The sequence below is a fragment of the Lithohypha guttulata genome, assembly GCF_036872675.1.
Source record: "Lithohypha guttulata strain CCFEE 5908 chromosome Unknown scaffold_6, whole genome shotgun sequence".
NCBI lineage: Eukaryota > Fungi > Ascomycota > Eurotiomycetes > Chaetothyriales > Trichomeriaceae > Lithohypha > Lithohypha guttulata.
In genome coordinates this window covers 647,108-661,295 of record NW_027042755.1, presented here as the reverse complement: position 1 = coordinate 661,295, position 14,188 = coordinate 647,108, and the positions used below count along the sequence as shown (strand labels likewise).

The following is a 14,188-nucleotide window of genomic DNA, read 5'->3' as shown; positions in this document are numbered from 1 at the left end:
AATCCTTACAGACGACGACGACCTCACCAAAACTTCCTCTCTAGGCTTGCATATCGCCAGTGATATACTCATCGCTGCCCAACCATGGCGGCACTGCCGGCGGGCCACGCGTGAGTCTACTGCAATTCTCTCCAGAAAGTGATACTGACCAAACTAGGATCAATGTGAACGACCCTCAACTTATTTCGCTCGTCAACAGGCTGCAAGATGTGTTTGCGACTGTTGGGGTATGTCTGCATTGGGCTGTACGAAATGGTTCAACACTAACTGGCTCGATAGGTACAAAACCCTATAGATCTTCCTCAGATTGTTGTCGTTGGTTCTCAATCCAGCGGTAAGAGTTCAGTGTTGGAAAACATCGTTGGGCGGGATTTCCTACCTCGTGGCTCTGGTATTGTCACTCGACGTCCTCTCGTCCTTCAGCTCATCAATAGACCCTCTCCGGAAAAACTACAAACCAATGGAGTCGACGAGAAGGAACTCGCAGGGGACAGTCAGGCAAACGTGAACGAGTGGGGAGAGTTTCTACACATTCCTGGTCAAAAGTTCTACGACTTTGGCAAGATTAGGGATGAGATTGTCAAAGAAACAGAGGCTAAAGCTGGACGAAACGTTGGTATCTCTCCTGCTCCAATAAACCTACGAATATACTCGCCCAATGTCCTTACTCTTACTCTCGTCGATTTGCCAGGTTTGACAAAAGTCCCAGTCGGAGATCAACCACGAGACATCGAACGACAGATTCGAGATATGGTTCTTAAGCAGATACAGAAACCAAATGCGATTATTTTGGCTGTTACTGCTGCGAACGTGGATTTGGCTAACTCAGATGGCTTGAAATTGGCAAGAGAGGTCGATCCTGAGGGACAGAGAACGATCGGTGTGCTTACCAAGATTGATTTGATGGACCAAGGCACTGACGTTGTGGACATTCTTGCTGGTCGAATCATTCCTTTACGACTGGGCTACGTCCCTGTGGTCAACAGAGGTCAAAGAGATATCGAGAACAAGAAGAGGATAGATCTGGCTTTGAAGGCCGAAAGGGAGTTCTTCGAGAACCATTCAGCATACCGAAACAAGGCTTCATACTGCGGTACTCCATACCTGGCTCGCAAGCTGAATTTAATCCTGATGATGCACATCAAGCAAACACTGCCCGATATCAAAACGAGAATTAGCACCTCACTTCAAAAATATCATCAAGAACTGGAACAGCTGGGAGCTGGTGATATACTCGGAAATAGTGCCAATATCGTTCTCAACATTATCACAGAATTCTCAAATGAGTACAGGACAATATTGGATGGACAAAGTCCGGAACTTTCGAGTATGGAATTGTCTGGTGGTGCCCGAATATCCTTTGTTTTCCACGAACTCTACTCAAATGGTGTCAAGGCTATAGATCCATTTGAGCAGGTCAAAGACATTGACATCCGAACCATTCTCTACAACTCTTCTGGATCGTCACCAGCACTATTTGTTGGGACAGCAGCTTTCGAACTTATCGTGAAGCAGCAGATCAAGCGATTGGAAGATCCTTCGTTGAAATGCGTCGCTCTGGTCTTCGACGAACTGGTCCGAATCCTCACACAGTTGCTGGCCAAGCCTTTCTTCAGGAGATATCCTCAGCTGAAGGAGAAGTTCCATACCGTGGTAATCGCCTTCTTCAGACGGTCGATGGATCCTACCAATTTCCTGGTGAGAGACCTCGTTGCCATGGAGGCGAATTATATTAACACTGGTCATCCGGATTTCCTGAATGGACATCGAGCGATGGCTATGGTCAATGATCGCCACAACGCAGCCAAGCCAACTCAGGTCGACCCAAAGACAGGCAAACCTCTCCCACCATCTATTCCACCACGAGCAGGCTCACCATCTCTACCTACTGACGGCACCGATGCCGGCAACTCTGGGTTTTTTGGCAGCTTCTTTGCGTCCAAGAACAAGAAGAAGATGGCAGCTATGGAACCACCACCAGCTACACTAAAAGCATCAGGTACACTTTCGGAACGCGAGAACCAGGAAGTTGAAGTGATTAAGCTCTTGATCAACAGCTACTTCAACATCGTCCGACGCACAATGATCGACATGGTACCGAAAGCGATCATGCTCAAGCTGGTACAATCTACAAAGGATGAGATGCAGCGGCATTTGCTTGAGCAACTATATCGTGCAGCAGAATTGGATGACTTGCTGAAGGAGAGTGACTATACTGTCCGAAGGAGGAAAGAGGTGACCAGCATGATTGAAAGTCTCAGCAAAGCGAACGATATTGTCAGTCAAGTGCAGTAAGTGTGGTGTGGAAAGTTCTTTGTGAGTTGAGCAAGCATGATACCTCTGTGATTTGGCATGCCATTGGTTCGGTTTCATTGTTTGCAGGGTTGTTTTCTCCTGTCTGGAGTCTAGGTGAAAGAGGCTACAGATCGATATAGCTGGGTCGCGCGATGGACAGCAGAGTCCGCGCTCTGCGATAGATAGAATGAGTGAACGAACGGATGATGAAGGAATCGGTATATCGAGTGCCCCTCGTTTTGTGGCGTGTCCTTCCTGCTTCTAGTACTCTACTTCTTTCCAGTCTCTCTGCCTTAGCTGCGAAGAGATATTCTCGAAACGCAGCCGCTTACCGATCCTGGTCGACGACAGCTAAGTGGCATCCTCGCACCTCTAATGTTGGCCTTCTATGATATATGCCAAGCATAATCAACTCGTCCTTCCTTATGTTTTATTCACGTGTGGTCCGTAACGCGTCGCCTGATTGATACCGTGCCTGTCCTTCTGATCTCTTCACGCAGCGCTCCTCTCGTAGGCAGGACTCTGATCCTATTCTTGCGGCTAGCTCTGGCTTATACCAATTGAGTTGAGATGGGAGATTCTTCTTTTCCCGAAGTGTTTCTGTCAATCAGCCCAGCGGCTAGCAGTATGTCCATATAACTTCCGTCGTACCATACCTAGTGGACAGTATGTCATCCGTCATTCTGCTCGGAACTCGGAGGGGGGATGTCTGATACTGGCAATCATAGTGAGCTGTGGCCAGTGATGTCGACAGGTGGCGCGGTATTGTGAATGTTTCTTTCCAAGCCCGTTTGCCTCGATTCTCTCTTCTCAGAAGGACATGATTCGTGAGACCGAGAGGAGTATCATCCGTCAAATTGCCGCCAAGTTTAGTATGTAGCTTTGCTCCAGCTGTGCATCAAGTCCACCGTATCAAGTGCGCTGTGCCAACCAGCATTTAATTAGCCATATCTCTTTTGTTGCTCGATCTTCCAAAATTACTCTTAATCTGATTCTGGAAGTCGCATATAGTAGTCGATTCCGGTTGAGAAAGCAGCAAATCCAGCGCCACCAAGCAGCATAGCCTGAGGCCCGGCGTTTCTTGCTAGGATAGCACCTGCAGCTAGACCGCCCGCAGCACTGTTGTATAGGTCATTCTTGGCCCTGAAGCCTTCAACCGTGCATTCGCAAATACTGTACAGGAAACCGATCTTGCCAAAATTCTTTGCAGATGACCATGACCTGGTGCCCATGTCTTTGAAACCTCGACGTAATTGTTCGCGCATAGGGAGTTTGGTGAGTTCGGCGCCTTGAGGAGTAAGGGGGGTATCGTAGTTCATCTAGAAGAGCCGAATGTTAGATATACTTGTTCTGAAGACTTGTAGGAAGTCAAATCGGAGGATAGACATACAGATGCCATGAAGAGGCCAAACACACCACCTAGGGCAAAACCTGCGCCTCCTGCCATGATGGACTTGACCAGACATGATTCCATTCCTGATGTGACCTGGGTGTGTTAGTCACAGTGTCCAATTGGTGCTGGACGACGCGAGAGGTATACCATCTTCACCATTCTCTGATCTTGTTCAGACATGCCGGTATCCTGCTGTTGGCCAGGCATGCCAGCGAAACCACCTGGGTACGCCATGACGATGGATGCGACGAAACCTCTGTAAAAGAATGAGGAGAAGTAGAGTTGAGTGATGCGACAGACAAAGATGCTCTGGAAAAGATTGAGAGTGAGAAGCCTCCAATTCGGCCAATGAGGGAAGTATTTCGTGTCATTACAATGGAAGGAGTCTGAATGGCTTCTCCAAGCTGCAGGTGCAGGTCGTACTTTCCGATTTCGTCACGAGAAACTTTTTGGACAGTGACTACCATCCTTGCAGAAGACCACCAGCATCATCTACGAAAGCTCAATACACCGCAAGTCGAACATGTCACGAAATACAGCCGTGCTAAAGACAGCATTGTACAGAACGACACAGCCATCAATACCTCTGATATCAAAGTCGCCTCGATGTTTCTCGTTACTTGCTTGTCGGCAGCATGAAGCTCAAATACGGCAACGCAAGGCTGCTATACGACAGCAGATACTAGCTCTAGAGCTTTCGAGGAGGAAGTTCTCGAGTAACTCGATACAGCGGCATGGTCACCTCGATCCACCCAAACCGGGAGAAGAGTATGCTCAACCAAGTAGACTTCTTTGCTAGTCAGAGGCTGATGTGTCTGTAGGATACACGTTACATTTATAGACAAAGATGGCGAAAAGTACAACTTTGAGGTATCCGAGGGGGACAATTTGCTCGACATAGCGCAGGCTAATGACCTGGAGATGGAAGGTGAGCATTACCTCGCGAAAGGTTGATGGCATGCTAATGTACTATAGGCGCATGCGGTGGCTCGTGTGCTTGCTCGACATGTCATATAATCATTAGCGACCCAGACAAATACGATGCTATACCTGAGCCGGACGACGATGAAAACGACATGTTGGACCTCGCTTTCGGGTTGACAGAGACGAGTCGGCTGGGCTGTCAAGTCAAGATGACCCCAGCACTGGACGGACTAGAGGTTAAGCTACCTGCAATGACAAGGAACATGCAAGCCAGCGATTTTGGTGGTGTGAATCCAAAGCATCATTAGTATAAAAGTCGGGTCAAGTTGTATATATACGTCCATCAAGTCGCTTCGGTTGCCTTCTTCTTCCCACCTATCAACTCAAGAAAACTCTCCTTTGATACTTCATTGACCTTCCTTTGCCTCTCGCCCATACCAACTGTCCCCTTCCGCCTCTCTTCCTTCCGTGCCTCCTCAGCCCTATCATGAGCAGCTCTGAAGGCATTGAACAGCTGAATTACACCCTTCGTACCAATCTTTCTTAATTGCTTCTCCTTCTCTGCGACTTCACCAGCGATTCCTCGTTCAATACCAAGCACGTCCGTCGTCCTTCCCCTTTGAAGTGCCGTCAGCTTCTCTGCCCGGAGACGAGCCTGAGCCTTAGCATCAAGTTTCCCACTAGAAGCTGCAGCTCGGGCTTTTGCAGCTTCCATAGATCGAGACAATACAGGGTCGGCCCGAGATGAGGCGGAAAGCTTGGTGGACAAGATCTTGGAGATGGACGTCGCAAAGGCGTCAGGGTCGTTCCTTTTGGACCTTGGTTTAGACTTGCGGGTTGTGGATAGTGCATTAGAGTCTGCTTCCGACTCAGAATCGTCCTCGTCGTCGCTGCTGTCTCTGCTCTCTGACACTGATGCTTCCTCTTCTTCCACTAGCTGTTCCAGCGGTTGCTCTTCGTCCTCCGGCTCATCGTGATTTTCATCTTCGCTAGAGCTAGATTCTGACTTCTCTTCTGGCTCTGGTGTTGATTGCTGGTTCTGCCTTACGTTTTCCAAGGGCTTCTTCTGTGCTGATGGTTTTTTTCTAGGCTTCGCTACTCTCTTCTTCGCCGGTTGCTCTCCGTCCGAGTCCACCAGGTTCACTGGCTTGAATCCAGTATCAACCTCATCTTCGTCCTCCGAAGAACTGTGGTATCTTTTCTGCTTCTTGAATCGCTTCTGTGGTTTGCTAGTCTTGCCACGTACACCTTCTTCGAGCTTGCGCTTCTTCGCTGATACTTGCGTTGTGCGCGACATTCTTGGTAATGGACGAGACTTTGCCTTGACCTGAAAGGCAAGTTGCGAGACCGAATGAGCATGTAAAAAAAGTTGACTGGATCTGCAAAGGCTCCGTTTGTGCTTAGCCGCCTCCACTGCCCGCTGCGAGTACATTAACCCCACACTCTACCAAACGACCTGGCGGCGTCACTTTCTGGCGACTGATATATTTATTCTCTCCTCGAGTCTGTCCCATGCCTGCAATGCGGTAACACATCCTCATCTTGCGAATCCGTGACATCCTGACAACATGGTGCTCTCTGACTTGGGTCGACGCATCAATGCGGCCGTGCAGGATCTGTCTCGTGCGCCGAACCTCGACGAAAAGGCATTCGATGGCATGATCAAGGAAATAGCTGCTGCTCTACTATCTGCCGATGTCAACGTCAAGCTTGTTGCAAATCTGAGAAAGTCAATTCGTGAACAGGTCAAGTTCAAGGACCTCCCACCAAATATCAACAACAACCAGAAACGACGATTAATACAACAGGCTGTCTACGATCATTTAGTGCACCTAGTCGACCCTCATTCTAATCCATACACACCCAAGAAGAACAAGAGCAATGTTATCATGTTCGTCGGTCTGCAAGGTGCAGGCAAAACCACCACCTGTACAAAATTGGCTCGATACTATCACACAAGAGGTTTCAAAGCATGTTTAGTCTGTGCGGACACCTTTCGAGCAGGTGCTTACGATCAACTCAAACAAAATGCAACAAAGGCTAAAATTCCTTATTACGGCTCTTTAACACAGACCGATCCTGCTGTGGTTGCAGCAGAAGGTGTGGCCCTGTTCAAGAAAGAAAAATTCGAGATAATCATTGTCGATACGTCAGGTCGTCATCAACAAGAAGCCGATCTGTTTAAAGAGATGGTTCAGGTACAATCTGCCATTAAACCGGACCAAACTATCATGGTACTCGACGGCACAATAGGTCAAGCTGTCGAGTCACAATCCAAGGCATTCAAGGACACTGCCGATTTTGGAGCCATCATCATCACAAAGACTGATGGTGGTGCTGCTGGAGGTGGTGCCATCTCTGCCGTTGCTGCTACACATACTCCAATCATCTTCCTCGGTACGGGTGAACACATGATGGATCTCGAGCGCTTCGAGCCGAAGGCATTTATTTCGAAACTATTAGGCTACGGCGATATGACTGGCCTGATAGATCACATTCAGTCTATTACTCGCGACTCGGCGTCCATGAAAGAGACGCAAAAACATTTAGCAGAAGGAATCTTCACTCTAGGGGATATGAAGGAGCAGATCTCGAATATTATGAAAATGGGTCCTCTATCCAAAGTGGCGGGTATGATTCCAGGTCTGGGCGGTATGATGTCCGGTCTATCCGATCAAGATGGAACCGAGAAACTGAAACGGATGGTCTACATTTACGACAGTATGACAGCCAAAGAACTCGAATCGGACGGTAAAATTCTCATCAACGAGCCCACAAGAATGACTAGAATAGCTTGCGGATCCGGTACCTCTGTTCGAGAAGTGGAAGAATTGCTTACCCAACATCGTGTCATGGCCGGTATCGCAAAGAACTTCGGTCAGAACAAAGCAAACATGCAACGAGCACAGAAGATGATGCAAGGGCCAAATGCCAAACAGCAAGCTGCGGCTATGCAGAAAAGGATGCAGGCTATGGGTGGAGCAGGAAGAGGAGGCATGCCGGGTGGTGGAAATATGGCCGATATGATGAGAGCTATGCAGCAAATGGGTGGTGGAGGCGGTGGCATGCCTGATATGAGCCAGTTGATGAGCCAGATGGGTGGTATGGGTGGACTGGCTAATATGTTTGGTGGTGGAAGAGGAAGAGGAAGATGAGATCAAGAGTGTCGATGAATGAGGAACTAAAACTGACGCTAATCAATGACTGTATGGTCGTTGGAACATTGCACCAGACAACGAACGTACTGGTCCACAGGAACAATCCACGACGACGATCCATTGCAACAACTCGAGACGATCAATTGTACCAATCTGAAAGGGCTTGCGATGTCCTCGGATCAATGTCGGAAGGGCATACGATATCGTAAACATATGAGATGCACTGAGACGAGTCGATGAAGGACATACACTCGGCTACCCAGTCCAGACTGACATGGCTCGGATTAAGGCTCATAGATGTACGCATATACCAGGAGCCGAGTCGAGGTTACAGAGAGGTGGCCTTTCCAGCGTCGAGGTTGAATGGAACAATACCAGGTTGATGACCGAGACATACAGACCTGGAACGATCCACGGATAGCACATTACAAGGAGGAAGTCCCAAAGATATTTGATAGAGCGCAGTGACGGGGTACTTCAGACTGAAGACCCAGAATCAAAATTTCCCTAACAATAATGCCATAATACAGTGGACACTTCCATATTGCATGTTTATTCTATAGAACGTGCTTGCCCCGGAAAATTGTAATGACGTACCACGAATAGTACCTGCCTCTGCGACATCATAAACCTGTTATCGGCAGTTGCGATGCAATCGACCAACTCAGCTCATGCATCTGGTATAGGCAGCTTTCAAACAGCTTCACTTCATCGGTGCTCATGACACAATGACAGACTCGAGATATCAGCCCAATCCACTGCGGCCTTACTATGTGCCGCCTACCATCGGCAGAGAGACAACAGTCATACCAAATGCAACCACTACACCACCAGGTGCAGGCACATCACCTACCTTCTCCTTTCCTGATCTCGACTATTCAGAATATATCCCAGAGGCATCTCCATCAGTGACAAGACAAGCCAAGAAGCTCCTTGACAAAGCAGTATGGAAGTACACGAGCGTGGTGATGGCACAGCCTTTCGAAGTTGCCAAACTCATTCTGCAAACAAGAGTCGCTCAGGATACTGATGCAGATGATGCCTTTCACGATCGCAGAGATCCAGCTACACATCCACAAGATTACCTGGATGACGAAGAGGAGGACGATGAGCCAAACTACTTCAGCTCTTCCGCACCATTTGAGGAGACTGACGACTATCCACCGACTCGTGGGAGAAGAGGCAGACCGCAAAAAGTAGAACACCAGAGACCACAACAATCGCCTGAGAGATTATCACTGAAAACCCCACATTCATTGCTGGACGCCCTCTCGGCGCTATCCTCCAACAGTGGCGCGTTAGCTATATGGCGCGGTACAAACTCGACCTTCCTCTACTCCGTCCTCCTTCGAACGTTCGAAACCTTCTTTCGCAGTTTTCTAGCTGCAGCTTTTGGTGTTGCCGATATTGAATCGGTCTTGAACACTTCAACTACCATTTCTGACAATAATATTCTCAGTTCCACCTCCCCACTCGTGACTGTCATGATTGCAACCACGGCCACTGCTATCTCTGCCCTCCTACTCGCGCCTATCGACGCCGCACGAACACGACTGATCCTTACTCCCTCCTCGCAAGAGCCACGATCTCTAATAGCCACAATTCGAACTCTGAGGCCCTCTTGGCTATGTCCTACGCACCTGATACCCATCACTTTCCTAACCAGCACAGTCCCGGCCTTTATCGCTGCCTCGACACCTCTTGTCCTCAAAACCTACCTAGGGATCGACCCTGCCATGAACCCCACTCCTTGGTCTATATGCACGTTTGTTGGTTCAGCAATTGACCTGTCGATCAAGTTTCCTCTAGAAACTGTTCTAAGAAGAGCCCAGATTGCTACTTGGACAAGCCCAGCTCTAGCACCACCAACAAGTCAAAGTAAAAGGAAAGCCATCAAAACAATCGTACCTGTGCCACAAACTTATCGTGGCATCCTTCCCACTATGTGGGGTATTATGCGTGATGAAGGTTATTCCGAATCACAAGCTGATCGCACAGCCGCCCTCATGGGCAAGGCCCCAAGACGAAAGAGAAAAGGACAAGGTATCGAAGGTCTATATCGTGGCTGGCGAGTCGGCTTGTGGGGGTTGGTTGGTATATGGGGAACCAGCTTTGTCGGTGGTCTACAGTCAGGCACTGAAGCTGCCTCTGCTGGAACTGGATTGCATGGCGGCAAATTCTAATTCAATAAGCTGCTATACGTTTTTGTGACAGTACGACGGAAACATGGTACATGCTTCATCTTCGGTTAGCGAGGCGCATGAACGGACGCTTTACATGCGACAGATGAAACAGCTCAACTCTGCAAGGCTCAATTTCTACTCCCATTAATGTTCGTCTCTACAGGTCGACCATCTTCCAAATGCGATAGTGGGGAAATACGAGGTATCGAGCTTGGCGCCCCACCTGCCAGCGACGACATTTACTGACAGCGGTGGTGTGCATATCAAACATATCCACGAGCAGACGGTACGCGCTGACTTTGCTGGCGCATTTGGAGAAAATGTTACTGAACCACGACCACTCGCAGACATGCGCCTCCTCATAGTGCATTCTTTGGAATTTGTTGAATATGCCGAACACCTCTCACCCAGATATGGTATACTGTCACATCGATGGCAGGACCAAGAAGTATCATACCCAGACGTGATCAATGGGTGTGCCAAGCTAAAGAAGGGCTTTCCTAAACTTCTAGAATTTTGCAAACGTTGTACAGAAGATGGACTGTCGCTTGCTTGGATCGATACGTGTTGTATCGACAAGAGCAGCAGTGCTGAGCTCTCAGAGGCCATCAATTCCATGTATAGATGGTACCAGAATGCCACTATATGCTATGCATACCTGAGTGACGTGGAGGCGGCAAAGAATGATCTAACCAGTGACGACGGCGACCTCTCAAATTTCTCAACCAGTGAATGGTTTGCACGAGGTTGGACATTGCAAGAGCTCATCGCACCCGGTGAGGTTCGCTTTTATGATCGCGACTGGCAGAGGTTGGGAACGAAACACAAGTTGTCCACCGATATCTCTATGACCACAGGGATCCCCCGCGATGTTCTCTACGGCGAGGACCCTAGGCATTACTGTATTGCTCAGAGGATGTCTTGGGCGGCTAAAAGGAAAACCACAAGAGTCGAGGATCAGGCGTACGCTCTAATGGGCCTGTTCGACGTCAACATGCCCATGCTTTATGGTGAAGGAGAGAAGGCCTTCGTGCGGTTGCAGGAGGAGATTATGAAATATTCTGCAGATCATTCGATCTTTGCATGGCCGGGCATCATTACGAGCTACGACAGAGCTGAGATTTACGACGTTGCCTACCGACGTCTCGAAGGTCTACTTGCCACAAGTCCTGCCGCTTTCGAGTTTTGTGGCGACATCAATTGGCATCAAACCACAAACATGCAGCAACCGTTCTCGGTCACTAACCTTGGGTTATCCATGGAAGTACTTCTTCGGCCATGCTCCATAGAGGTGTACGAGGCTAAGCTTGATTGCTATGTTCAACAGGGTTCGAAGTGTTTCATTTCGATCTTTCTGAGACAAACGGACCAAGACGGCCAGTATATGAGGCATATATTCAGAGGAACATCGGCACGGATATGGACAGATAACCTGGACGAAAAGCGAAAAGAACGTGTCAATATTATCCAAGGTCGGCAAGTCACCCCACCTGCCGTGTGCCAGCCAGTACTTTTGTTTTACAGAAGTCCCGTTTTCGACGTCAAGTCCGACTCATTGCCCCAAACTCACATACAATCAGCTGGGCACTATGACTCCTTGAGTGGAATAGTGGATATTCTCACACGATCTTACGGCTCTGTTGCCCTATTACGAACTAAAGGGGGTCACCAGAGGTCCGACATCGTGTCACTTGATTTTGGATTTGACTTCCTTTTCAATCCATCCCTCTGTCTCCGCATCAAATCCAGGAAGACCCATGTATCGAAAGGACATCCTGTACCTTGCAATCAGGTCACTTACGATGCGTCCACAGGACGACACATCTTCATCGTGCGAAAAGTCGAGAGCGATGGATATGAGTATACATTCCAAGGTCATAGAGGTAATGGTATGCTCATTTGGTTAAGCAACCTAAATGCTGTTATTAATGTAGAGAAGAAAGCCTTAATGCTCATGAGGTGTTGGACAGTCGACATACAGAGGGCAGAGCCTGGATTTTCACATTTCCTGTCGTGGATCGACCAGGAAAACAAACAGACGAAACTTTTGGTCTCTACAGATCGTGAAGATATTGCACAGGACGATCTCTGTCCAATCTGCACGGCTTTCTTGGACTCTCCTATAACGACGCAGTGTAAACACACTTTCTGCCAATGCTGCATCCGATGGGTGGATGTTTCCATCTCCTCGACACAGCTTGCTCTAATCTCACTGAATGAAGCTCCCGACGATGAATATGCATTAGATATCAAGCAAATCATGTGTCCTATCTGTTGCATTCCGACAATTGTCCGCTTTGATGCTGATCGGCAATGGGACCTACAACTTCGTTATCCTACCAGCTATCGCCAGGTGAAGTGGAGAGCACATGAGATCAGCCCCGAAAACTTTCCGGAGTATCAAACATTGACCCTTCTTGTCGGCAATACACACAAGCTCAGGGAGGTCACACCTCACAGACATGACTGGACCTTCTTTGTCCGGCCGTCGAACCCGGAATGTGTGGCTGACGTGAAAGTCTTCTTGCACCACACCTACAAAAACAATATCATTACACTGTCCAGTCCACCGTTCGAGCTTCGACGATTTGCATGGGGATTCTTTGATCTCTTTGCAGAGATTACACTCAAGCCTGGTTTTGCATTCCTACACGAGAAGGCAGTTGTAAAGGACGATTGCAAAGCGACGCTCGGTCTGACGTGGGGACTCGATTTCGATGGCGATGGTGGTCAAGGTTGGCTGAAAGTGGGTGTGCATAGACTCAAACCAGCGTTGTCTGCTTATGACGAGGAACTTCGAACCCAGCTCACCAATTTGAGAGCTTTGCAGGTTGCTGCGAGGTCGAAGGATACGTACATGGTGACATGACACGGATTTGTTGTTTTATGCTATCACCAGGTATCCAAGTCTGAATTCCGCGTTCACCTTGCGTGGCGTTTGGGTCGTGGAGCCACTTCACAATGCCTTCTTCCCAACGACTCTTTGCCATGAGTTTTGGTTTTACGTATTATCAACTCCTTGCCAGATCGCTCGACTGACATGTCGGAAGAGATGAGAAGTGTCTCAAAGGTGACCAAATTGCAACATGGAATGACTCAATGGTCGAGCTGGACATCTTAGACCAAGCTGAATGCTGCTCTCAGCGGAATCAAGACCTAGAGAGCTGGTCTGCACTTGCAGGACTAAATCCATAACCAATGAGCTTGAGGTGTAAGTCACTTGGTTCTCTTTTGCCATCTTCAATCCAGAGCTTGGAATCTTTCTTGTCCGGAATCGCTCCATCGAATTTGTCTCCCACGAGCTTGTCCAGAAAGTTTTGTCTCACGACGGCAAGGTCGCGCTTGTCGGGTTTCGTATCGTCCATCAGCACATTCGCAAGCCGCTTTCCTTTTGGGAGATCAACGTATTTCTCCGTCCATTCGACTTCGATTCCAAGTTCATCTACTCGATCTTGCAATAACGGAAGATACTGCTCCACTACGTCCTTCTTCAGTAATGGAAAATCTCTCTGCGCCTTCTTAGCTTCGACGTACGTGCTGTCAAGCCAATGTCGAAAGATCTCCATTGCAGCTTGAATATTCGTATTTTTCGCGCTGGATGGATGATGGGCAGCTCGATGATACATGGTGTTGATTGTCTGAAATTGGTAGAGAAGTGAGCGACGAGCAACGAGCTCAATGGTGTGCTTGGCTGTGGCGGCGTCTTTGAAACCGGTTCCTTTCAGAGTTGTGGAAGGATTATCATCTGTGTACAAGTGGCTGTCTTTTCCTCGTCTGCTCTTCTCAGATGCTTTGGTTTGTGTCTTTGACTTGGATCCAGTTAGCGTAGTATTCGTACTGGTGGTCTTTGAGTATGGTTTGGCTGCTTCGCTTGCTGTGGTCGCCTTTGCTGAGGCACGAGTAGCACGAGGCATGATTGGTAATAGACGTCTCTGGAATATAGATCGAAGAAGTGTTGATGAAGTGATTCGGAGACTCATATATACAATTCACAGGCTGCATAAGATTGCTACAAATTATCCTCCGAGCTTCATCACATCTCACTGCAGTGAATAAGGGGTTAACATGACGTAGTAATCGATAGCTTATCGCATCTCTTCTAGACTTGCTTTCGTACCTGCTCAATGTCCGAATTTGCTGTCTTCGCTGAGGCATGAATAGTCTATCTGCGAAGACAGCTAGATGCTCTAGTAACAAGGATCGTCAGCAGATGTGAAGCCAACTACAGCAAATGT

The 14,188-nt window shown here is 48.4% G+C and overlaps 8 protein-coding genes across 8 annotated transcripts; 5 read left to right on the top strand and 3 right to left on the bottom strand.

Moving 5' to 3' along the window:
• Positions 1–84: 84 nt before the first annotated feature.
• On the top strand, positions 85–2,295 carry VPS1 (vacuolar protein sorting-associated protein 1; the record flags this gene model as incomplete). The annotated part of the gene is made up of 3 exons (XM_064901992.1): positions 85–110; positions 158–227; positions 280–2,295. The coding sequence occupies 3 exons, from the start codon at positions 85–87 to the stop codon at positions 2,293–2,295; spliced, it is 2,112 nt and encodes a 703-aa protein (XP_064751671.1).
• Positions 2,296–3,278: 983 nt separating this feature from the next.
• TIM22 (Mitochondrial import inner membrane translocase subunit tim22) lies at positions 3,279–3,922 on the bottom strand (the record flags this gene model as incomplete). The annotated part of the gene is made up of 3 exons (XM_064901991.1): positions 3,279–3,614; positions 3,686–3,781; positions 3,836–3,922. The coding sequence occupies 3 exons, from the start codon at positions 3,920–3,922 to the stop codon at positions 3,279–3,281; spliced, it is 519 nt and encodes a 172-aa protein (XP_064751670.1).
• Positions 3,923–4,422: 500 nt separating this feature from the next.
• On the top strand, positions 4,423–4,920 carry YAH1 (mitochondrial matrix iron-sulfur protein; the record flags this gene model as incomplete). Its single annotated transcript, XM_064901990.1, has 3 exons — positions 4,423–4,456; positions 4,530–4,616; positions 4,664–4,920. 3 exons carry the CDS (start codon positions 4,423–4,425, stop codon positions 4,918–4,920), a joined length of 378 nt encoding a protein of 125 aa, XP_064751669.1.
• A 35-nt stretch (positions 4,921–4,955) lies between these two features.
• RRP15 (pre-60S ribosomal particles component) lies at positions 4,956–5,909 on the bottom strand (the record flags this gene model as incomplete). The annotated part of the gene is made up of 1 exon (XM_064901989.1): positions 4,956–5,909. The coding sequence occupies one exon, from the start codon at positions 5,907–5,909 to the stop codon at positions 4,956–4,958; it is 954 nt and encodes a 317-aa protein (XP_064751668.1).
• A 271-nt stretch (positions 5,910–6,180) lies between these two features.
• Positions 6,181–7,767, top strand: SRP54 (Signal recognition particle; the record flags this gene model as incomplete). The annotated part of the gene is made up of 1 exon (XM_064901988.1): positions 6,181–7,767. The coding sequence occupies one exon, from the start codon at positions 6,181–6,183 to the stop codon at positions 7,765–7,767; it is 1,587 nt and encodes a 528-aa protein (XP_064751667.1).
• A 731-nt stretch (positions 7,768–8,498) lies between these two features.
• Positions 8,499–9,953, top strand: LTR64_007669 (uncharacterized protein; the record flags this gene model as incomplete). Its single annotated transcript, XM_064901987.1, has 1 exon — positions 8,499–9,953. One exon carries the CDS (start codon positions 8,499–8,501, stop codon positions 9,951–9,953), a length of 1,455 nt encoding a protein of 484 aa, XP_064751666.1.
• Positions 9,954–10,302: 349 nt separating this feature from the next.
• On the top strand, positions 10,303–12,822 carry LTR64_007668 (uncharacterized protein; the record flags this gene model as incomplete). The annotated part of the gene is made up of 1 exon (XM_064901986.1): positions 10,303–12,822. One exon carries the CDS (start codon positions 10,303–10,305, stop codon positions 12,820–12,822), a length of 2,520 nt encoding a protein of 839 aa, XP_064751665.1.
• Positions 12,823–13,102: 280 nt separating this feature from the next.
• Positions 13,103–13,867, bottom strand: LTR64_007667 (uncharacterized protein; the record flags this gene model as incomplete). Its single annotated transcript, XM_064901985.1, has 1 exon — positions 13,103–13,867. One exon carries the CDS (start codon positions 13,865–13,867, stop codon positions 13,103–13,105), a length of 765 nt encoding a protein of 254 aa, XP_064751664.1.
• Positions 13,868–14,188: the final 321 nt, after the last annotated feature.